Below are 24,033 nucleotides of genomic sequence, written 5' to 3' on the forward strand. Positions count from 1 at the left end.
TTACTTGGGAGCAGCTTTCAAATGTTTAGCATTCTTCTATCCTTGCAGAACTAAGACACTATTTTTTAAACTGATAGGCAAATATGTTTAAATGCATGCCTTTACATACTAGAGCCACGCTTCTTAAATTTGAGCACATCAGAATGAACTGACAAGATTGTTAAAATACAGATTCATAGGTTCCACCGCAGAAGGCCTGATTTGGTAGGTTTGGAGTGGGGCCCCGGAATGTGCATTCCTCTCAAGCTCCCAGTGAGGGTGTCGCCCCTGCTGCTCTTCAGAAACTGCCCTGCGGGGGCCACCAGGCTAGAGCACATACCCCTCTGTGCACAAGCTGCCTGAGAACACTTGGATTCCCTTTCTGCCTGTTCCTAACTTTGTTTCTTTCTTTAACTGAGGCTCTTCATTCTCTTAAATTCATATGGATTTGCCCCCATGATCTCCATGAGTCCTGAACACTTACCAGAGAGCCTAGCTTTAAACTGAAAGACTTAATCCTAATAAGAAAGAAAACCTGTGAGTGTAGTGCCCAACCACGAACAGAACCACAGTGGGGTCCAAAAAGGCCCCTTTGTGCCACATCCATCTTCCTCCATGGGAGTGTTTACAGAGACAGGAGAAGGGAAGCGCCCAGAAAACGTACTGGTTTTTATTTGCTTGGATTGAAGCCCTGCATTCTCCCCGGAGGCGCGGTGCTTGTTGCTCCCATGGGGCGGGCTCTGGAGTCGCATGCCAGCATCCACTTCCTGAACGAGATGGCTCGGAGCATGCCTTCACCTGCCTGGCACCCCACGGTCCACTGTACCATCTCTCTGCACCCCAGGACTTTTCTTCCTTATGGGCTTGAGGCCTGTTATTCATGTAACAGTTTCTGCTCTAGCACTTGCATGGATGGGAGCCGTTATTTCTTAGATTCCAACAGAAGCATGCTTCATTGGGATAAATTGGCAAAGGGATATTGATTCCTTAGGAGCTAACACTCTTCACTCGGGGGAGGGGGGGTGGTGGGACCAGAACAGGCAAGGCCACGAGTGCTCTAGGATGATGTCACGTGTTCTATTGGCCAAAGGCATTCACGCTGTGTGCCCCACTCTGCAAATGACCGTTCCACAACAAATGGGCAAGAGAAATCCATACGAACTTTTAACAATTGTTTCTTCAATACTTTTCCAGTAGTGCTTTTCATTTCAAAGTCTGTGCATATATTTGGGTAAAGAGTCATTGCTAGGGTCCTACCTATTGACTGAGTTTTGCTCACATGTCTGTCTGCCATTTTTTCATTCCAGTTTCCTCTCTTTCTTTATTTGATGGATGACCAGAGACTCAGTGTTTGGTCCTTAAATCTACCATGAACAATAAGGAAGTTTAATAGACCCACTACCTGTAGATACAGGGATAGATACACACACACACACACACACACACACACACACACACACACACACACACACTCACTCACTCACTCACTCACTCACTCACTCGATTGTAGCTAAGTCAGTTAGTAAGTTGGACTTTTTTCATCTTTGCTGTGAAGTTAGGGTGATAGAACTGCAGAAATTTGCTCCCGGTGCCTCATATAATATAATACCAGGAGCCTATGGGTGCTGATTTGAAAGGAATGACATTACCAGCCTCCCAAATGTCTTTAAATATTGATGCACTTTCTGCCCAGAGGATTTCCTCAGGTCAAACCAAGTTAGATTTCACAGTGAAATATAATTTCTGAACATTGATATTTAAATATAAATTTTCATGTTGTTTTGAGCTTGTAAATATCCTTGTGCAGATTTTCATCCTTATTACAATGGATTCATTTTCATAAATATTTACTCAAGAGAATGAAGTTCACAATGCCCCCAAAATCTTTTATTCATTTAGAAAGATACAATGAAAATGAAATAATATTTGTCTATCTAACTTTAGGGGTTTGGAGGTTTCTTTGTTATTGTTTTTGGTTTGGCACTTACATGGGTATGATTTTTGTTTTTGTTTATCTTTTTTTAAAAAGATTTTTTATCTCACGTTATAAACATTTATGCCAGATATCTTCCCTGTGGTATGACAAGACCATACCATTTTCTCTGTTCATCAAATTTGAATGAAAAAAAGTATATTTTGTCTCTCCATCTTCAGTTCAGGGGAGGGAACCAACAAGTTACTGCCAAATTTGGACCTTTTTGTAGTCTGTTTTAGGGAGAAAGACAGGAGAAAAGCAAAATCTCTTTGTAACTATAAACATGGTATTATACATATATCTTCTATTAAAATTACATAGTTTAGTGATGTGTAATAGCCCAAGGGTGAGGAAGGTGAACCTAAACGGAGTTATTTTCTCATCATAGCATCAACGAGATCCTCGACTGAATGAAATTTTATTCCCATTTTATGATGCTAAAAGGGCAATGCAGATCATTGAGATGTATGAGCCTGATGAAGATTTGAAGAAACAAGGTAAGAAAAATGAAAAATAAAAGAGAATTTTTCATTATTTAAAAAATTCAAGAGCATATGCAACTTTTAAAATCCTTGCATTTTTAGCTAAATGTATTTGTAAATGTTTTGGAGCTCTCTAGAGACAAGGATTGACAACTGACTGATTTTTTTTTTCCCCTAAATCAGTATAAATTTTGCCTTACACCAAAATTTGTTTTTGCTGCCTGAAATATAATGCTAAGTTTATTATTAAAGTATAGTGATATTTCCCCATGTACTTTCCTTTTTTTTTTTCCCTCCCCCCCTTTCCCCATGTACTTTCTTATATTAGATCCTTAATGTTGCATAGTGCTTAAAATGTAAAAATGCCAATTTTAGTCTCTGTTTGCCATCTCTGGAAAAAATTGGCATTTCCTATAAAAATTGACACCTTTCTTTTGTCCCTTGAGTTTCAGCAGGCTAGCTAAATTTAATACATGATTTGAGGAGGCTTTTTACTCATCCTTTGACCCCTGGTATGGAAGATAAATGCAATTGACATGAAATTAGATAGGAATCAACTTAACAAATTGTTGGGGTTTCTGACCCTTTACCTGTTTCAGTGAAACTCTGGAAACAGTGTGTTGTTCATTTCAATATTTCGCAAAGGACAGGTATGGGGAGGAAATTAAAGATTGGTTCTATAACCATGAGAAACACCTGTCAAAGCTGGGAGCAATGATGATAATACAGTATCGCCAGAGAGGGCCAGGAGATACCTGGGCTAAAGCCTCTGGCCTTATGTCTCAAAGGAGAGTGAAGAGAGATGCAGGTTAAGTTCTTTCTGTCCCATTTGCCCGTGAGTATCATGGCCTCAGTCTCCTCCTGTTTAGAATAGAGGTTCTTCTCTCTCTCTCTCTCTTTTTTTTTGTATCTCAGTGAGCATAGACAAAAGGTTTATACATTCTCTGGACCGACATAGACCTGCGTATACGCCCACCACACCATGTGGCCACACCCCTGATGTTTTTCTAAGCCCAACAGTGTTTTCCCCTTGGTTATAATCATACATTTATGCTTTCCTGTTAGAGTCTCAAATACCTATTTTCAGCCAGACTGCTTCATTACTTCCCTCTGAGTATCATAATCAACCCCATAGAGCATGTGATCAAAGTGAAACGAGGAGTGGCTTTGCAGGAAAGCTAGCACTTTGCAGTGGTGGGAGGTGATGTGATTTTTGTTGCTTACCCTGTCGCTGTGTGACCTTGAACAATGCATAGACCTCAGTTTCCCTGCTTATAAGATGGTGAGGTTCATACCATCATTCCACTAGTATTTCTCTTCCCTGCTTTCAATCCTTAAAGTTTATAGAGGACTGACTGAGTGCCAAGCACTGTTCTAGATGCTGGGGATTCAAAATGAAAAAAGGTGGTTGCAAAAAAGCTATTGAAGGAGAAAGACTGATGACTCAGTAGTGCCTCAGCAGTATGATAAACGTTCTGATAGAGATGTGTCTTTGATTATTATAATGTCCTAAAAGTCTATGACATTACCACTGACATGTCTAAAAAGTAATAGCTTCATCATTTCACAAATGACAGGAACGTTAAAGTCTGTTATTAGCAAGTATGGGTGAGAATATATTGCCAAAGGCATTGTAAACTCTCTGAGTATGTAAATTGATACAAACAGCCACCTGGTGAATAATTTGTCCGTAATCAAGTGAAAAATATGCCTCTCCTGCAGCCCAGCCTCTTCGTTTCCGGGTCTGGGTCTGGTGTCAGAGTGGCCCTGCTCAGGCCTCAGATCTCTGCCCCTTTTGCCCACACTCCTTGGATGAGCTCATCTAAACGCAATGGCTTTAAGTGTCTTCTGTACACATGCGGCTTTCAGATTAAACTCTCCGTTCCTAATCTCTCTCTTAAACCACAGATCTGTATAATAGACCTCTCCATTTGGATGGTGAGTGGGCATTTCAGATATATGTATGTTTACAATACGCTTTCATTTCCCCCATCCACAGACTGTTCCTTTCCCAACCTAGAAAATGGTATCATCACTCTCCCACCTTTTCATGCCAAAAGTCTTGGAGTCATCCTTGACTTGTTTTGCTCTTTCACATCACTTCTAATCCATCCTCAAAATGTGTAAGATCCATCCTGAAAATAAATCCTGAATAAATCACTCTCATTGTCTCCACCCTTACCAGACTATCTGAGCCTACATCAACTCTTCCTGGATGATGCCAGCTAACTTCTAACTAGTCTGCTTTTTTCGATGCCCTGCAATTTATGCACCACACAGCAGCCCGAGTAAACCTTTTAAAATCATGTCTGATCATGTTCTTCCGCTGTTCAAAATCCTCCGATGGCTTCCCGACACACTTGGTACTTAATGAAGACTGAAGTCCAACTGATGTAGTCTTTAGATTCCTCTCCAGCTACTTCCCCTTCATCACGTGGTCTCTGCACTTGCTGATCTTTCTGCCGTGAATGGGGTACCCCCAGGTGTGCATGTGATTGCTCCCCTGCATGAATGTGACCTCATCAGAAGGGCTCTTGTGGGCCACACATCGAACACAGCAACCCTGGTCATTCTTTATCACTTTCATTTCCTGCTTTCAGTTTCCTGCTAGCCCTTTCATAACATTATATTTCTTTGCTACTTTATTTTTCTCTCACCCACAATATATGAGTTTCATGAAAGCAGGCCTTGTCTGTTTCTTCTGTCCTGCATCTATCACAGTGCCTGGAAAAGTGTGAATGTATATGCCCAAGGAGATAGACACACAGATTTTTGTTGCAGTACTTTTAGTTATAAACAGAAATGACCTAAATATCTATCGACAGAATAATGGACCATGGACTATGGTATTAATATATTCACATATGGACCTTATACTCTGCACACTGCCTACCACTACTATACATCACTCAATGAAAAGTAAATGACCAAGAGCTACTGGTATTAACTAGATAAATCGTAAGAAATATAAAAAATGTTTTATGTAAACTTATAAATAGCCAAAAATATCTATTTTTTGGATAAGTGCTTATATATAGTAAAGTTACAAACCATTTTGGGAATGTAAATATGAATAAAAAGATGGAATTGAATGGACTTGAGGTGGGGCATGCAGGGTACTTCACTGGCACCTGTAATTATATATTACTTTAAAAAAAAATGTAAAGTAGATAAAGGAAAAGATAAAATCAGACAAGGCTGAGGTGTAGGTCCTTGTCTGTTTATCATGGTATCATCTGTACTCTTCTGTACACTTGAAATCACCTTGTAACTTTCAAATGCTAAAGTAAAAGCAAGAAAGTTGAGGTTATTGATGGTTGACTGGGTAAGAGAAGATGTAGAAATACTGCTGTCTCTCCTGCATTTAACACACTGGCCCTGCCCCTCTTCACAAAGATATGACTGAGATGATCACTGTCTCTTGGGGTCACATTTCAGTGACCATGGAATACTCATCTCACAAGTCCTATACCCCATTTTGTTAGATGAGATAGGGAAATGGAATTATTTGAATGCAGAGAGGCCACTGCTCCCTCCTCCACTTTGGGTTCTGGTGCTACACGTCTGAACTTAGGGAAGTGAATGCTTTTGCCATCATGGATATGAAAGCAGATGCCACCTATTTGTGGAAGGCATTATGTTACTTATGCAACTTGGGTACTTTGTTCAAGTTCTGAAAGATGAAGTTTCTTGGGAAAGACTGTGAAGTAGTATTTACTCCTCCTGTTTAGAGGATGTCAGATGCTGCTTCAGATGTCATAAATAAAACTTGTGTATCTTCAAAACCGTAAATCTACCATGATACTCTTTCCCCCCCTCAGGCCTCATATCAAGTGATGGGTTTTGCAGATACCTGATGTCAGATGAAAACGCCCCCGTCTTCCTAGATCGTCTGGAGCTGTACCAAGAGATGGACCACCCTCTGGCTCACTACTTCATCAGCTCTTCCCACAACACCTATCTCACTGGCAGGCAGTTTGGTGGGAAATCGTCGGTAGAAATGTACAGACAGGTCCTCCTGGCTGGTTGCAGGTTAGAAACTCGAGACATCGTTCTTTGTATATGATGCCCTTCAGTTGAATTTACTCTCCTCTGAAAAATTAGAGGTAGCATTCAGAGTGAAGAAGACATTTATCTTTTTCTTTAATGGATTATGATGGTCATTTAACCTTGAGGAAGGAAGAACGGTATCTGTTCTGGAAAGATCTAGAGTCCTCCTGTGGGTCAAAAGATTTTTTTTTACTGTAAATTTAAAATATTCCCCCAAAATTACAACAACAACAAAAAATAGCTTACTTTAAGAAGTCATGCAGAATTTTCTTTGGGTCTCATGCACTTGAAGTATAGCTTTGTTGTTGTTGTTTAGTCACTAAGTCACGTCCTACTCTTTGCTACCCCGTGGGCTGTAGCCACACCAGGCTCCTCTGACCATGGGATTTTTCAGGCAGAGATAGTGGAGTGGGTTGCCATTTCCTTCTCCAGGGGATCTTCCCGACCCAGGGATCGAACCCACGCCTCCTGCATTACAGGAGCATTCTTTACTGCTGATCCCCCAGGGAAGCCCAAATATAGCTTTCCTTAATGTTAAATGTTCTAAAATTTTATTCTCTGACAATAAATATTATTTGAAATGGTTTTTATTTTATAGAAATTGGAAAATATTTGAGGTTTAAAATATGGTGAAAATGCTGAAAGTGAAAATTAAGAAATATTGTTATATTGTGATATTTTTCTTGATCGTCAATGATCAATACATAATTTTTTACCTCACTATTTTTGTACATATAGAAATACTTTAAAAGACTTTAAGTACTTGAATATGAGTCACTGAAACAATTAGAATATTTTCATTTATGGCTGAAGTAGCATCATCGCAATGATAAAATTTTTACAGTATTCTTTAACAGCCTCTCAACCCTAATCCATATCTAAATTTTCCTAGTTGTTCCTAAATCATTCTTTATCACAGCTTTGTCACAGCTAAGGTTTCATCCGGAACCACTCTGCCTGTTCTATCTCCTGTCTCTCAATCTACAGTAGTCTGTTTTTGATGACACCAATCTGATGCTATTTTAAGCTACATCCTCCACAAAACAATCACATTACTTCACTCATGCAATTTTCTACTTCTATAGAAAGTAACTTATTTGGGTATCTTTTCTTTTCATTTGTATACACACTGTTTGATTGTAAAGGTTCAATACTGTAAAATCACTGTATTCCTAGATGTGTTGAACTTGACTGTTGGGATGGGAAAGGTGAGGACCAAGAACCGATAATAACTCATGGAAAAGCAATGTGCACAGATATCCTTTTTAAGGTGAGTGTTTTTGTTTGCTTGACTTTGACTTTGGGGCTTGTTTCCTTTTTTGTTGAAGTATGGTTGATGTACAGTGTTATTTTAGTTTCTGGTGTATAGCACAGTGATTCAGTTATGTGTGTGTGTGTGTGTGTGTGTGTGTGTGTGTTTTCATCCATATTCTTTTCTATTTTAGTGTATTACAAGATACTGAGTATAGTTCCCTGTGCCATAGAGTAGGGCCTTGCTGTTTAGTTTATATATAGTAGTTCATATCTGCTAATCCCCACTTAGCCTTCCCCCACCCCTTTTCCCCTATGGTAACCAACCATAAGTCTGTTCTCTATGTCTGTGAGTCTGTTTCTGTTTTATAAATAAGTTCATTTGCATCATATTTTAGATCCCATATATATAAGTAGTATCATGTGGTATTTGTCTTTCTTTTTCAGACTCTTCACTTAGTATGATAATCTCTAAGTCCATCCATTTTGCTGTAAATGGTGCGATTTCATTCTTTTTTATGGCTGAGTAGTATTCTACTGTGTACATATGTACCATATTTTCCGTATCCATTTCACTGCCGATGGACATTTAGGTTGCTTTCACATCTTGATTATTGTGAATAATACTGCTGTGAACACTGGGGTGCATGTGTCTTTTCCAATTAGAGCTTTCCATGGATATTTACCCAGGAGTGGGATTGCTGGATCATATGGCAACTCACTTTTTAGCTTTTTAAGAAACCTCTGTACTATTTTCTATAGTGTCTGCACCAATTTACATCCCCATCCACAGTGTAGGAGAGTTCCAAGGTAAGTTTTAAAATTATATCACTATAACCTTTCCAAACTATTGTGGAAATAGAGAGGTTGTGTGGAGAGACAAATTATTCATTTTCTCAAGCATCTTACCTTTATATTCCCCTTTTCCAGTTTTTCAGAAAAAGTCAAGAAAAATATTTTCTCCACTTAATATCTCCCTCATGCTGCTTTTTCTGCTTTCAAATGGTCACAGTGCCATATAATGAGGTTCCTCTGGGAGAACCTTCTTTGTTTCACTTACTTTAAAAACAGTCTTTCATGTTCTTATCTATTTTTGTGCTTGCTTAGTTTGCATTTTTCCTGAAGGGCTTTCAAAGTGGAATAAAAAGATAAATAGGATATAGAAAATAAAATAGATAGTGCCCATGCAGATAAGAAGGTAAGATAGTGAGATTAGAGTTTTATGAATCCCTGTCAAGAAATCCTATAAACTGTCCATACCACAAATTGGGCTCCAAACTTTTTTGAATTCAGTGCAAGGAGAGAGGGCTTCCCAGGTTGCTCAGTGGTAAAGAATCCACCTGCCAATGCAGGAGACACGTGGGACTCGGTTTCAATCCCTGGGTGGGGAAGATCCCCAGGAGAAGGAAATGGCAATCCGCTCTAGTGTTCTTGCCTGGAAAATTCCATGGACAGAGAGAAGCCTGGCGGTCTACAGTCCATGGGGTCTCGAAGAGTTGGACATGACTGAGCACGCGCGCAGGTGCACGCGTGCAAGGAGGGAGGCATGATAGTTGGCAGGGTTTGTCAAACACTACAGAGTAGTTTAAAAAGGCGGTGGCTCAGATGGTGAAGAATATGCCTCAATGCAGGAGACACAGGTTCGATCCCTGGGTTGGGACAATCCCCTGAAGAAGGGAATAGCAACCCACTCCAGTATTCTTGCCTGGAAAATTCTACGGACAGAGAAGCCTGGCAGGCTACAGTCCACGGGATCACAAAAAGTTAGACACTCCTGAGCGACTAATACTTTCACAGAGTAGTTGGTCCAGGGAAGCACCGTTATTCCCAGTGTGTGTGTGCATGTTTAGTCGCATCTGACTCTCTGCGACCCCATGGACTGTGGCAGTCCAGGTTCCTCTGTCCCCGGGGTGGGTTGCCGTTTCCTTCTCCGGAGGACCTTCCCAGGTCAGGGATGGGACACACACCTCCCGCAGTGGCAGGCAGATTCTCTGCCACTGTGCCAGCTGGGAGGTCCCTGTCCCCAGTACTGAGCCCAGATAGAAGTGCACCACCCCGCACCCTTCAAGACCCTCACAGAATGCAGTATACAGTTTTACAAATAGGCGCTTCAATGATGGCCTTTTGGTGATCTCTATGTAAAACCTGAAGATTGATTTCTTAGAAAATGCCTCAGTATGCTCCAGTGATGTCCTGCCAAAAGACAAATCAAAAAGTGAAATTCTGCGGTTGGACAGTATGTCAAGCACATCAGCCTCTGTCAGGCTCCCGTAACTCAGAAGAGTTATTGCAGCTTCTGGATCAGTGGTTCTCAACTCTGCCAACATGTGGAAAATCATTGGAGGTTTTCTTAAAAACAGACACCCAGACCCTGGACCCATGACACTCCGTGCATATCATTTCTCTTAGCCAAGATGTTGGCGAGTTTTGAATAACAATGAATTCAAGATTATGCTTCCTGAGAAGTACCAAGGTTATGTTCAAGTGGGAAGCCATGAGTTTGCAGAGCCAACCAAATTGACAGGAAGGGTTAATGTCCTTTTCCTAGAATTAAAGAGCTAATAAGGAAGCTTAAGCTGAAAAGAAGGCTCTTCCCCCTCATTTCAGAAATGAGCAAAAGAAAACCCATAGGCAGAGCCAAGATTCTCTAAAAGGAGGGATTCTTGGTCAACTCAAGTGGACAGTCAAGGCACTTGGGAAGCAACTTGTGACATGTTTACCTGGGAAGAAACTTCAAGCAAAAATAGCTAAAGGACCACCTAAGCCGTAAGAGTGCTTCATAAAATACTCCAAGACGGTCTAGCCTATGTTGTTATTCTTTCAAATGGACTTCCCTAGATAACTACTATAAAATACTTCCCCAACTAACAGAATGATGGGACTTGTCCCATGGTCAACTATAAACCAGTAAGAATTTGAGGATTTTTAACCAAATATGATGCTCTGGTTGTGGAAGTGTTGGTGAGAAATTGAACTTTCTGAAGCTAAGCAGAGAGCTGCCATCTGTGTAAAGTGGCAGGCAGGGAGGACTTGCTCAGCTCATTGAAAAGTTATTTCAAGTGACCGAGCTCTTGGTTCAGAGAGGAGTGTCCTTGTCCCTGTTTAGCCTCATATGTTGCTTGAGCAAGGAGAACCTTCACCCCATGACCCCCAACTTTCACCAGGCTAATACAAAACAAAAGACATTGCAAACATCACATCAATTCACAGGAATCTTCATAGAATGAAGGAGATGTAGCCTAAGTCTGGTTCCCAAAGGAAACTCAATAAAAGCTTCTGTTTCACCAACGTGTTCTTCCTCAAGGCAAGAGGAGGAGAGGGGTCCTTTGCAAAAATCTCTGAAAGGTGAAAGCTCACTGGCTCCTCAGTGAGAATGGTGAACTCTGAGCCCATTGTGGCAGATTATTGAGCAAGCAATTGCACTGCCATTTAGGTGAAATGCCAGTTACTAGCACCCTAATTTTGGAGAAGTAAACAATAACTTTGAAAGCAGTGTAGTTAACCATGAACTGCGCTTACATCTAACCACAGGGGACTCAGCATGGAGTGGTGAATGGGCTCTCCAGGTTTGAATTGCCAGAACTGACTTTCTGAAAAGCTCAAATTATTAGTCTCCAACTGATTTCAGGTGCTTTAATTTTTTTCTTTCGTTTCTCATTAACACTCTTTATCTTTAAAGGATGTTATTCAAGCCATCAAGGAAACTGCCTTTGTCACATCGGAATATCCTGTAATTCTCTCCTTTGAAAATCACTGCAGGTATAGTGATTCATTCTACCCTGTCTCTCCGTGTTGTTTGCTAATCCCCATTTCCCATCCCTGCTCCGCATCTTTTTGAATAACTGAACAGTTTCTTTTGTGAAGTGGTAACTACCTATAGTCTTATGGGAAAAAAAAGAAGGAACTCAAACCACTATTCCCCAACACCTCCAAAAGAGAAGAAAAAAGTCCTCTTAATATGTTTTAGAAATGCGTCCTCTAAACCAAAGATCCGAGAGCAGGACACCTTGCTCAAAGTTCCAAGGAATTAGAAGGCTTGGCAGTATATTTGTAGTCAGGTGTGATGGACTTGAAAGACACTTTTTATTCTGCTTACTAGCTCTTAGTTCAGCGGCGGAATCTTCTTTTTAAGCTACACCAATTAGCTCGTTAGCATCAAAGGGACAATCATTTTGCTGAGTGGGAGTTTTTAATCACTAGAAATGGATGTTTCTTATTCTTATCCTGGACAGTTAATGGATGTTTGAATTTACAAATGTCGGTTCTTTCCCTCCAGCAAATATCAACAGTACAAGATGTCCAAATATTGTGAAGATCTATTTGGAGATCTCCTGTTGAAACAAGCACTTGAATCACATCCAGTATGTATTTTTAGCAAACCATATTTCTAACATGAATGGATTTGTTTTGAAATTCATTTCTGAAGGGTCAAGTAGTTCTAGAGGACTGATGTTAAAGAGCTTCACATTTATTTAAATTCGTTGGTATGGAAAGCTTCCACCGTGCTTCAGAAAGATGTGTAGACAGAGATAAAATGTAAACATCTGGGTCAATTTAATTCAGAAGATTGTGGGATCTTTATGGTTTCTGAAACCTCTGTCTTAAATGCTCTCCAGGTAAATCAAGTGTACACCCAGGGTTCAGCACCCATCGGAGCCTGTTGCTATGGAAAGTTCCCTGGATTAGGTCACAGGAGCCTGAAGTTCAAGCTCCCAAGTCCAAATCAAACTCTTGGGCAATGTTATATGCCCATTTTTGAGCTTCATTTTTTAAACCTACTAATTCCTTCATCAGGCAAAGAATTTGTAACCTGTGACCCATAGATAGGCTTTGCAGGGCCTGTGAGCTCATTCTAATTACATACAACTTGTTTTTCTGTATACAGTCATTCGAGAAAGTTCATCAGAGTTTTACAAAGATCCACATCCCCCAAGTGGTTAAGGTTCACTGTGCTTAAGATGTTGGGAGTAACAAGAAACTCCTGGAGTGAAAGTATGAAACATTCGACAGTAGTGAAGTGTTTTGCCCCACTATTGACGTGCAGCTGGTAGACCCAAACACGGTAACAGTAGGCAGCGATTGTACATCACCATGACTGACATCTGTGCCTCCTGGGAACACATCAGGTGGTTTAACAATGAGCTTTGTAGAAGTGCGTCTGTGGGAATTGAAAAAACTATATAAGGATATTTACCACCTGCTGAAGCTATGGCTGCTGGTACCCTGCCCACAGCCTGCAGAGCTTCCCACTTCCCTGCTTAGCAGCCTAATCTCCACCTGTCGCCCCTGCCACTGCTGGCTCAGGGGATGCTCTGGCCCCTGGAACTCTGCCCACACGGGAACGTCAAGCCAGAGGTGCCAGAGAATCACCACGTCTACCCCGTGCTTCACCACTCCTCAGGAGGTTCCACTCTGAGCACCTGGGCCCCACTGCCCACCGGGTTCCGCAGAGGGATCCCGCTCCCACACACAGTGCTCCATAACACTCCCCGATGGGCTGGCTGTCTTCCTATTCTCACTCTTCTCCTCCTCCGTTGGGATTCCCTGGAGCTGCCTCCCAAACAGATGACTGGTGCTTTCATCTTTGTCCCAGACTGACTCTAAAGGAACCTAAACTAAGAAACAGCCCTGATTTATTTTATTTTTAACCTTGGTCCTTTGTGTATTTTATTTCCTATGTTAGACTAAGGCGCTTGCTTTTACAGAAAGTTCTCTGCATTTTTTTGTGAAGTGATGTGCACGTACATGAAAAGTTTTGGGAAGTCTGTAGTATAAACGAGACTAAGATCTGAACTACAGAACTTTCAGTCCTGGGAGCATGGCACAGGATACAAATGTAAAACCATAACTGAAAAGAAGATGGACTGTTATGTGTTGAATATTTATTGCCAATATCCAAGTGTAAGAGAGATCACTGGGTGTGAACCGGTTACGGCAGGCTTCCGAAAGGAAGCAGAATTTCAGCCAAGGGTTTCTTTAGAGACAGAATGGATGTAGGAGGGCACAGCGCCTTGCATGTATCAATAGTGTAAAAGTTCGTTTGGAAAATGCATGGACATGTGGAAGGGTCTGCAGTTGTATAGATGGACGGTGGGGGGATGGGGAGTGGATGGGGATGGATAAGACAGTTCTGTGGATCAGTTGTTGTTCAGTTGCTAAGTCACATTTGCCTCTTGGAGACCCCGTGGACGGCAGCACGCCAGGCTGCTCTTCCTTCACTATCTCCTGGAATTTGCTCATGTCCATTGAATCAATGATGCCATCCAAGCACCTCATGCTCTGTTGCCCCCTTCTCCTCCTTCTCTCAGTCTTTCCCAGCATTAGGGTCTTTTCCAGTGAGTCAGCTCTTTGTATCACCTGGCCAAAGTGTTGGAGCTCCAGCTTCAGCATCAGTCCTTCAAGTGAATATTCAGGGTTGATTTCCTTTAGGATCGACTGGGTTGATTTCCTTTTGGTCCAAGGGACTCTCAAGGGTTCTCCAGCCCCACAATTCGAAAGTATTAATTCTTCCTTGCTCAACTTTCTTTCTGGACCAACTCTCACATCCATATCTGACCACTGGAAAAGTCACAGCTTTGACTCTACAGACCTCTGTCGGCAAAGTGATCTCTTTGCTTTCCAATATGCTATCTAGGTTTGTCATAGCTTTCCTTCCAAGGGGCAAGCGTCTTTTAATTTCATGGCTGCAGTCAGCCTCTGCAGTGATTTTGGAGCCCAAGAAAATAAAAACTGCCACCATTTCCACTTTTTTCCCATCTATTTGCCATGAAGTCACGGGACTGGATGCCGTGATCTTAGTTATTTGCATGTTAAGTTTTAAGCCAGCTTTTTCACTCTCTTCTTTAAACTTCATCAATAGGCTCTTTAGTTTCTCTTTGCTTTCTGCCATAAGGCTGTTGATATTTTCCCCAGCAATCTTGATTCCAGCTTGTGATCAGAGGTCATCAAATAAAGGGCCATCTCCTTTGAAGATATCAAGCCAAGCAAATGAAACCATAGTAGGGGTCATATTTCAATCATTAGGACCACTTCCTTCCTGATTCTCTATTGAACTCACAGAGCCACAGTCCCAAGCTTTGCGGGTAGATCACTCTACTGAGCAGACCGACCTGTGGTTCAGCCCAGCACTACACTTAGCAACACCAGCCGGACCCATGACCCCGTGTAGTCTACCAGTTACTTAAAGGGGGTCAAGGCCTGGGGTGGAGCTGGATCCTGTTCCCTGAGGCCACTGCAGGCTGGAGCCTGCTCCCTGAGGCCACTGCGGGCTGGAGCCTGCTCCCTGAGACCACTGCGGGCTGGAGCCCGCTCCCTGAGACCACTGCGGGCTGGAGCCCGCTCCCTGGGGAGAGGGGAGCAGCTCTGCAAACCTTGAGAGTCCTTTCGGGAGCCAAGTCTGCAGCTTTAGCTTAAGGCAAAGCGTGGGCTAGTTTGGGGTGTACAGTGGAAGTGTAAAGCTGTGCTGACTGCCATCTGCTGGATGTTGGCTGTGTAACTCACAGGCTTATGCTCATTTTGGTCTGGAACAGAGAATGAAGAAATGAAACTATCATCAATCAGCCTTTTCTGTTTGTCTCTAGCTGGAACCAGGCAGACCCTTGCCATCCCCGAATGACCTCAAAAGAAAAATACTCATCAAAAACAAACGACTGAAACCTGAGGTTGAAAAAAGTAAGTCAAATACACTCATCAATAACGGAAGGCATACATATGTTGCATCTTTAGACAGTTCAGCAATCTCGGATGAAACATACATTAAAACCGCTGATTGGGGAGGAAGTGGGTCTAATGATATAGTCTATATATTGTTCAGAACAAAGTTGCCACATTTCCATTCAAGTTTAGTTTCTGCATCAACCCATTCTTGCAGTGGGAAAAACTATTCATGTATTTACAGATCAGCATTTGGAGGAATCCCCAAGAAAGATGAGGAGAAAGTGAAAAAAGCATTTTAGAATTTATCAAGATATAAGGAGCTAACACTTTATCAATTTATATGCTTTAAAACCCTCTTTAAAAGTTGCCCTTTGCAGTTTCCCCTGTGATACCTCCATAAATAGGGTTGCTAGATAATATGAGAATGTGGATATGAATGAGACAGGCAGGCAGACAGAGGTGATTTTATCTAGACATTGCTCCCTCTTTTCTGAAAACATTTTCTTTGCAAGTATGTTCTTCCAACAAATCTCTTAGTTCAGTGAAGGAATAGTATCAAAAATTGGTATGATTGCATTGTGGCTTTTCCCTGGATATTCTAAACTAAAATTTTGAAATGTTATTAACTCCACTTCATTTTTATTGCAATACCAATAATGCTTTAGGAAAATGAAAACAACAAAGAAAAATACAATAAAATTAAAAAACTACTAAATTATATATTTTACACATATATACATGTACTATAGACACATATACACACATGCACATTTATGACATGCACACATTTTTAACAAAGTTGGGATCATATTAAATATACTGTTGGTCAGTTTTAATTCAACCAGTTAAGTATTCTTTTATCCAGTAAGATATAAATCTATATACTAATTTTAATTCTAATGTATAAAACATTTCTAAAATTCTAGTGTATGAAACACTATATAGCATTTATTATGTGGAATATAGTGTAATTTAACCAGTCCCAAGTTGATAGATTTTCATTGTTATGAAAACAATGGTGAACATGCTTGGAGGTTAATTTTATACATTTATGCAGCCTTCTCCTTGGAATCACTTGGCACAGTTAGAGTTGATTGGCCAAAGCCTGTGTATATTTTTTATCATGATGTATCTTATTGTACTGTCTTTCAGAAAAGTTGTACCAGTTTATATGTTCACCATAATACATGGAGAACACCTGTTTCCCAGCAATATTTTTAGTGCTGGCTATTGGGGATCTTTTATATGTGTTCACAACTAATAAAAGAAAAATAATACTTTAATTTTTTAATTGTGTGTCTTTGATGACTAGTTTCTTTTTATTATTTATGATTTGCCATCCTATATTTCCCCAATTTAAAAATTATTTCATGTGTCTTCATCTCATTGACTTCTGAGGGTTTTTTATACATTAGGGTAATAACTGGATTGTATCAATTGCAAATATTTTTTTCCTGAAGTTTTCCAGTTTCCCTTATGTCACTTAACCGTAATTGCCATGAACCATGGTCTGTGCCATATGCTGCAAATTCTGGGTTTTATATCAAGCCTCAGATCCTTCTCAGGGACTGAGCTGTGACTTTGCAGCCTGGTGACCAGGATATGGGGCATTCCCCCATGTTCCACTAGTTGGTCAGCATGTGTAGATAATGGCATAGTTGTACATGCCTTTAGGAGTCAAGGCCACCAGGACTAGAAAGACAGTGGCCATGGCTGAGCCTTGGGAGCCTGGGCAATAGGTTTCTCTTCCCTTTTCATCCTTCTTCATGTCCATCTTTGAGCCGGTTTTATAAGTGACCTAACCCTTGTCTCCATCTCCTTCTTTACTTTAATAACAGAACAGCTTGAAGCTTTGAAAAGCATGATGGAAGCAGGAGAATCCGCTGCCCCAGTGAACATCTTAGAGGATGACAATGAAGAGGAAATAGAAAGTGGTGAGTTCTTTTTTTTTTTTTAATTTACACTTCACAAAGATACTTTTTTAAAATAAGGAAGACATGAATTTGTCTCATGGACTCTTTTATATCATGTGACATTTTAATTTCTGGTAGGTACCTGCACCATCCTTAATCTTCCGGTATTTAGGAGTACTTTTCCAAATAGTGTGGCTTAGAATTTCCCTACACACTAGATTTTAGTAGCTCAATCATCTGCTTTTCTGCTGTGCCTTCAGCTGTTCTGCAGAAACTCAGAGACTCCTTGAAGTACTTGCTGTTGGAGACAGGGCTTAGAATAAAAAGAACATTTTTGTAGTCCCTTCCTCTCAGCAAAACATGAACATCAGTGTTGTTACTAAGGACAGCAGTTCAGGCTAGTTAAAAGTGAAGGAACATGGATAGGGACCCTCAGTAAGTGCTTAGTTTATGTGCACATGTAGTGAATTAGAAACTCAAAGCCAGAATCAAACTTTCAAGTTCAAATTCCTTCAAATAACCATCTCACTACAATTAGCTATATTCTAGTAGACAGAATAATTTTTGCAAAGGCAGGTTTGCTCAAAATATTTCAATATTTGTTATTACCTTCTATTTTACTTTGGCCATATAGCCACAACCATAACCTTTGGTTTTAAATAGGTCATTTGAAAGATTGTGAATGTTGTTAGAAAATTATTTGTTATGTAGGATGAGGATTGATTAACAAATGACATGAAAAGCGATTAACAGAATAGCTTGTGCATGCACTGTGTGTCTGTTGGTTAGAGCCTTGAGTTTAAATAGTGCTTTTGGGCCAAATAACTTAGGAACACTGGTAGAAACTCTATTTTTATATAAACATCTGAAATAGAGTAGATTTTAGGAAAGTTTCGCATTTTAGATAAAAACCTAAAAGCTGTGAGAACCAACTAATCATACTCACAATCCCTAAAAAAGATTCCTGACTGTGGAAGGCACTTTATAAGTGATTTATGTTGCCTGCCCAAACCACGGGAACTAGACTTACTTTCATATGTTTTATACGAATAGCAGGGAGGCTGGCGTTAGCTGATGGTATTTAATCAATGCCTGTTATGGTTATCTATTACTGTGCAACCCTCTACTGCTGTCTCTCCTGGTTCTGTGGGTCGCCTGGGCTCAAGCTCGGGCTTTCCCTTGGTTTCTCACGTGGTTGCCGGCAGATGACGTCGAGTCGTTTGAAGGCTCCTGGGCCAGCGCCTGACGGCTCACTCGCAGCTGGTGGCTGACACTGGCTGGCTGTGACGGCTCAGACCTGTTGACACCGGGACCCCCATGTGGCCTTTCTCTGTGGCGTGGACTTCCTGCACGGTGGCCAACCTCCTTGATGAAGCGTCCTGAGAGCTAGTGTTCCGAAGGGCGGAAAACAGAAGCAGCTAAACAAGTTAAAAGCTACACTTGGGGATGGCATATCATCACTTCCCCTGTATTTTATTCATTAACGCAGTCTGACTTAGGGCCCACCTACATTCTGGGTGATCTATTACTCAATAGATCACATTGCAGAAGAGTCAGCGCGAAACTGATATTATTGCAGCTGTCTTTGGAAAATGCAGTCGGCTACATCACCTATTACGTTGTTTAACATTTTTGCAAATCATAAACCTAAACAAGATTTAAAAATAAAATCTTAAAAGGAATGTTTTCAACAGATCAATAAAATATGATACAAATGAACCTATTTACAAAACGAAAACAAAACACAGATCTTAAAATCAAATTTACGGTTACCAAAGGGGAAATGTTGGGGGAAGGGATAAATTACGAGATTAGGATCAACATAAACACACAGCTCAGTTCAGTTCAGTTCAGTTCAGTTGCTCTGTTGTGCCTGACGCTTTGCAACCCCATGGACTGCAGCCTGCCGGGCCTCCCTGTCCATCACCAACTCCCGGAGCTTGCTCAAACTCATGTCCATCGAGTCGGTGATATCATCCAACCTTCTCATCCTCTGTCGTCCCCTTCTCCTCCTGCCCTCAATCTTTTCTAGCATCAGGGTCTTTTCAAATGAGTCAGTTCTTTGCATCAGGTGGCCAAAGTATTGGAGTTTCAGCTTCAACATCAGTCTTTCCAATGAATATTCAGGACTGATTTCCTTTAGGGTTGACTGATTTGATCTCCTTACAGTCCAAGGGACTCTCAGGAGTGTTCTCCAACACCGCAGTTCAAAAGCATCAATTCTTCTGTGCTCAGCTTTCTTTATAGTCCAACTCTCACATCCATGCATGGCTACTGGAAAAACCATAGCTTTGAGTAGATAGACCTTTGTTAGCAAAGTATTGTCTCTGCTTTTTAACATGCTGTCTAGGTTGGTCATAACTTTCCTTCCAAGAAGCAAATGTCTTTTAATTTCATGGCTGCAGTTACCATCTGCCGTGATTGAGGAGCCCAAGAAAATAAAATCTGTCACTGTTTCCATTGTTTCCACATCTATTTGCTGTGAAGTGATGGGATTGGATGCCGTGATCTTAGTTTTTTGAATGTTGAGTTTTAAGCCAGCGTTTTCACTCTCCCCTTTCATTTTCATCCAGAGGCTCTTCAGTTCCTCTTCACTTTCTGCCATAAGGGTGGTGTCATCTGCATATCCAAGGTTATTGATATTTCTCCCGGCAATCTTGATTCCAGCTTGTGCTTCATCCAGCCCAGCATTTTGCATGATGTACTCTGCATGTAAGTTAAATAAGCAGGGTGACAGTATACAGCCTTGACATACTCCTTTCCCTATCTGGAACCAGTCTGTTGTTCCATGTCCAGATCTAACTGCTACTTCTTGACCTGCATACAGATTTCTCAGGAGGCAGGTCAGGTGGTCTGATATTCCTATCTCTTTCAGAATTTTCCACAGTTTGTTTTGATCCACACAGTCAAAGGCTTTGGCATAGTCAATAAAGCAGTAGATGTTTTTTTGGAACTCTCTTGCTTTTTCTATGATCCAGTGGATGTTGGCAATTTGATCTCTGGTTCCCCTGCCTTTTCTAAATCCAGCTTGAACATCTGGAAGTTCTGTAATTGTAAAGGATTTGATGTAGGTCATACCTGAATGGTCTAGTGGTTTTTTCCTACTTTCCAACTTAAGTCTGAATTTGGCAATAAGGAGTTCATAATCTGAGCCACAGTCAGCTTCCAGTCTTGTTTTTGCTGACTGTATAGAGCTTCTCCATCTTTGGCCATAAAGAATATAATCAGTCTGATTTCGGTACTGACCATCTAGTGATGTCCACGTGTAGAGTCTTCTCTTGTGTTGTCGGAAGAAGGTGTTTGCTATCACCAGTGTGTTCTCTTGACAAAACTCTGTTAGCCTCTGCCCTGCTTCATTCCGTACTCCAAGGCCAAATTTGCCTGTTACTCCAGGTGTCTCTTGACGTCATACTTTTATATTCCAGTCCCCTATGATGAAAAGGACATCTTTTTGGGGTGTTAGTTCTAAAAGGTCTTGTAGGTCTTCATAGAACTGTTCAACTTCAGCTTCTTCAGCATTACTGGTTGGGGCATAGGCTTGGATTACTGTGATATTGAATGGCTTGCCTTGGAAACAAATGGAGATCACTCTGTCATTTTTGAGATTGCCCCCAAGTACTACATGACTCTTTTATTGATTATGAGGGCTACTCCATTTCTTCTAAGGGATTCTTGCTCACAGTAGTAGGTATAATGGTCATCTGAATTAAATTCGCCCATTCTGGTCCATTTTAGCTCGCTGATTCCTAAATTGTCGATGTTCAGTCTTGCATTCTCCTGTTTGACCACTTTCAATTTACTTTGGTCCATGGACCTAAGATTCCATGTTTCTATGCAATATTGCTCTTTAAAGCATTGAACTTTACTTCCATCACCAGTCACATCCACAACTGGGTGTTATTTTTGCTTTGGCTCTGTGTCTTCATTTTTTCTGGAGTTATTTCTCTACTTTTCTCCAGTAGCATATTGGGCACCCACCGACCTGGGGAGTTCATCTTTCAGTGTCCTATCTTTTTGCCTTTTCATGCTATTCATGGGGTTCTCAAGGCAAGAATACTGAAGTGGTTTGCCATTCACTTTTCCAGTGGACCACATTTTGTCAGAACTCTCCACCATGACCCATCTGTCTTGGGTGGCCCTACAGGGCATGGCTCATAGTTTCGTTGAGTTAGACAAGGCTGTGTGGTCTATGTGATCAGTTTGATTAGTTTTCTGTGATTGTGGTTTTCATTCTGTCTGCCCTCTGAGGGATAAGGATAAGAGGCTTATGGAATTTTCCTGACGGGAGAGACTGACGGAGGGGGTAACTGGGTCCTATTCTGATGGGCTGGCCAAGCTCAGTAAATCTTTAAACTGATTTTCTGTTGAAGGGTGGGACTCTGTTCCCTCCCTGTTGTTCTATCTGAGACCAAACTCTGGTGGAGATAATGCAGATAAGGGTGACCTCCTTCTAAAGGTCCCATGCACACACTGCTGCATTCAGTGCCCCCGACCCTGTAGCAGGCCACTGCTGACCTATGCCTCCACCAGAGACTCCTGGACACTCACAGGCAAGTCTGGCTCAGTCTCTTGTGGGGTCACTGCTCCTTTCTCCTGGGTCCTGGTGCACACAAGGTTTTGTTTGTGCCCTCCAAGAGTCTGTTTCCCCAGGCCTGTGGAAGTTCTGTAATCAAATCCCAATGGCCTCCAAAGTCGAATTCACTGGGGGTTCTCAGCCCCTTTGCCAGATCCCCAGGTTGGGAAAATCTGTTGTGGGTCCTAGAACTTCCTTAACAGTGCGAGGATTTCTTTGGTTTAATTGTTCTACAGTTTATGGGTCGTCTGCTCTGCAGCTGTATGGTGGGGGTAGGAGGTGGGGTGAGCTCCTTCAAGAGGGCGTATGCCACAGGCTGTGTGACCAGGTGGCTGTGCCCAGGGCCCCTGCGGCAGGCCACTGCTGACCCATACCTCCACAGAGACTCAGACACAGGTCCAGCTCAGTCTCTGCGGGGTCTCTGGGCCCTGGCGTGCACAAGGTTTTGTTTGAGCCCTCTGAGCATCTCCGTCAGGTATGGGATTTGTTTCTAAACACTATTTCGCCCCTCCTCCCATCTTAATGGGGCGTCTCCTTTGCCCCTGGATGTGGGGTATCTTTCTTTGGTGGGATCCAACATTCTCCTGTCGATGGATGTTCAGCAGCGAGTTGTTATTTTGGAGTTCTCCCAGAAGTTGAGTGCACACATCCTTCTACCCCACCGTCTTGCCAGCACAAAACTTGTCTTTCCCATTCCATTGTTTTCCTCTATTTCTTTGCATTGATCACTGAGGAGGGCTTTGTTATCTCTCCTTGCTATTCTTTGGAACTCTGCATTCAAATGGGAATATTGTTCCTTTTCTCCTTTGCCTTTCACTTCTCTTCTTTTCTCAGCTATTTGTAAGGCCTCCTCAGACAGCCGTTTTGCCTTTTTGCATCTCTTTTTCTTGGGGATGGTCTTGATCACTGCCTCCTGTACGATGTCACGAACCTCCGTCCATAGTACTTTAGGCCCTCTGTCTATCAGATCTAATCCCTTGAATCTATTTGTCAAACACACAACTACATGTAAAATAGGTAACTAACAAGGACCCACTATGTAGCACAGAGAACTCTACTCAGCATTCTGTAATAACCTGTATGAGAAAAGAAACTGAAAAAGATTGGATGAATGTATATGTATAACTGAATCTCTTCACTGTACACTTGAAACTAACACAACATTGTAAATCAGTTATACTCCAATAAAAATATTTAAAAGATCAATAAAGTACTTTTAAACCTTGAAAGTCTGAAAATTATATAAAAACTGTTCCTTAACTTTAGGTTAACTTGATGATAATCAAAAACATATAAGGTGTTACTAGATAATAATCCAGTAAAACAAGCTATAGAATAATGAAATACATTAAGAAAAATAATAATAATATTATTAACAGCAACTACGATTGTCATACCAACTGCGGATCGAGTGCTTTACATCAGTGTCTCCTCTAATCTTTATGCAGCCTGATGAAACAGTTATTATTGCATTCATTCTTCAGATGAAGAAACTGAAGCTTTGATAAATAACATATGTTACGTGTGGTGCCACAGCTGGTTGGCACTGACACTAAGACTCGGTCTCAAATTGGCTTGATTCAGGGTCAAGTCCTTCTGCACCTCACAGCATCATCCTTCTGATGTATAGAAATATAAAGAACAGAAATATGCAAAATCATTGTTACACTGTCTTCAAAAGAGGAGAAACAATATAAATGACAAGAGTCAGAGACGTGAAGTTTCTTGAACACACACACATTCATCTGAAATGAGGGGTCAGTATGATTCCACTTATCATCCTTAAGGCTACTTCCCCAACTTTTATGCAGATGCTCATCATTCATAGAGACAAAATAAATTTGCCTCTAGTAACTCCCATGTTATTCCAGAAAAGTCTGTGGTAAAGTTTTAGTTGTTTTGACAGAAATGTGTTGATTCATATGTACCTGAATTTCTCTCTAAGGGTAGAGATCTCTGCTATCCCTGTTACATATGAGTCTTATGTCCCCTCAGTCATACTTGAGTTTAGTCTGGTCAACCAGACTGCAGTTTAGTCTGGCCTGCAGTAATTGGTCAACCAGTTGGTCAACCAGTAATTACCCTTTATCATAGTTTGATCCTACTATACATGAATGAGGAGTCTCTAATTTAAACACTTCAAGAGGAAACCAA

The 24,033-nt window shown here is 41.2% G+C and overlaps 1 protein-coding gene across 6 annotated transcripts in view; it reads left to right on the top strand.

The window, feature by feature from the left end:
• PLCB4 (phospholipase C beta 4) overlaps positions 1–24,033 on the top strand; it is a 454,299-nt gene that overhangs the window by 348,032 nt on the left and 82,234 nt on the right. For all 6 annotated transcript variants that reach the window (XM_061125931.1, XM_061125930.1, XM_061125929.1 and 3 more), the window contains 7 exons: positions 2,343–2,451; positions 6,258–6,468; positions 7,663–7,756; positions 11,417–11,496; positions 12,014–12,098; positions 15,318–15,408; positions 17,232–17,327. In XM_061125931.1, the coding sequence (XP_060981914.1) occupies positions 2,343–2,451; positions 6,258–6,468; positions 7,663–7,756; positions 11,417–11,496; positions 12,014–12,098; positions 15,318–15,408; positions 17,232–17,327 (766 nt within the window). The remainder of the gene's footprint in view (positions 1–2,342; positions 2,452–6,257; positions 6,469–7,662; positions 7,757–11,416; positions 11,497–12,013; positions 12,099–15,317; positions 15,409–17,231; positions 17,328–24,033) is intronic.

Source organism: Dama dama, chromosome 23, assembly GCF_033118175.1.
Source record: "Dama dama isolate Ldn47 chromosome 23, ASM3311817v1, whole genome shotgun sequence".
Taxonomy (NCBI): domain Eukaryota; kingdom Metazoa; phylum Chordata; class Mammalia; order Artiodactyla; family Cervidae; genus Dama; species Dama dama.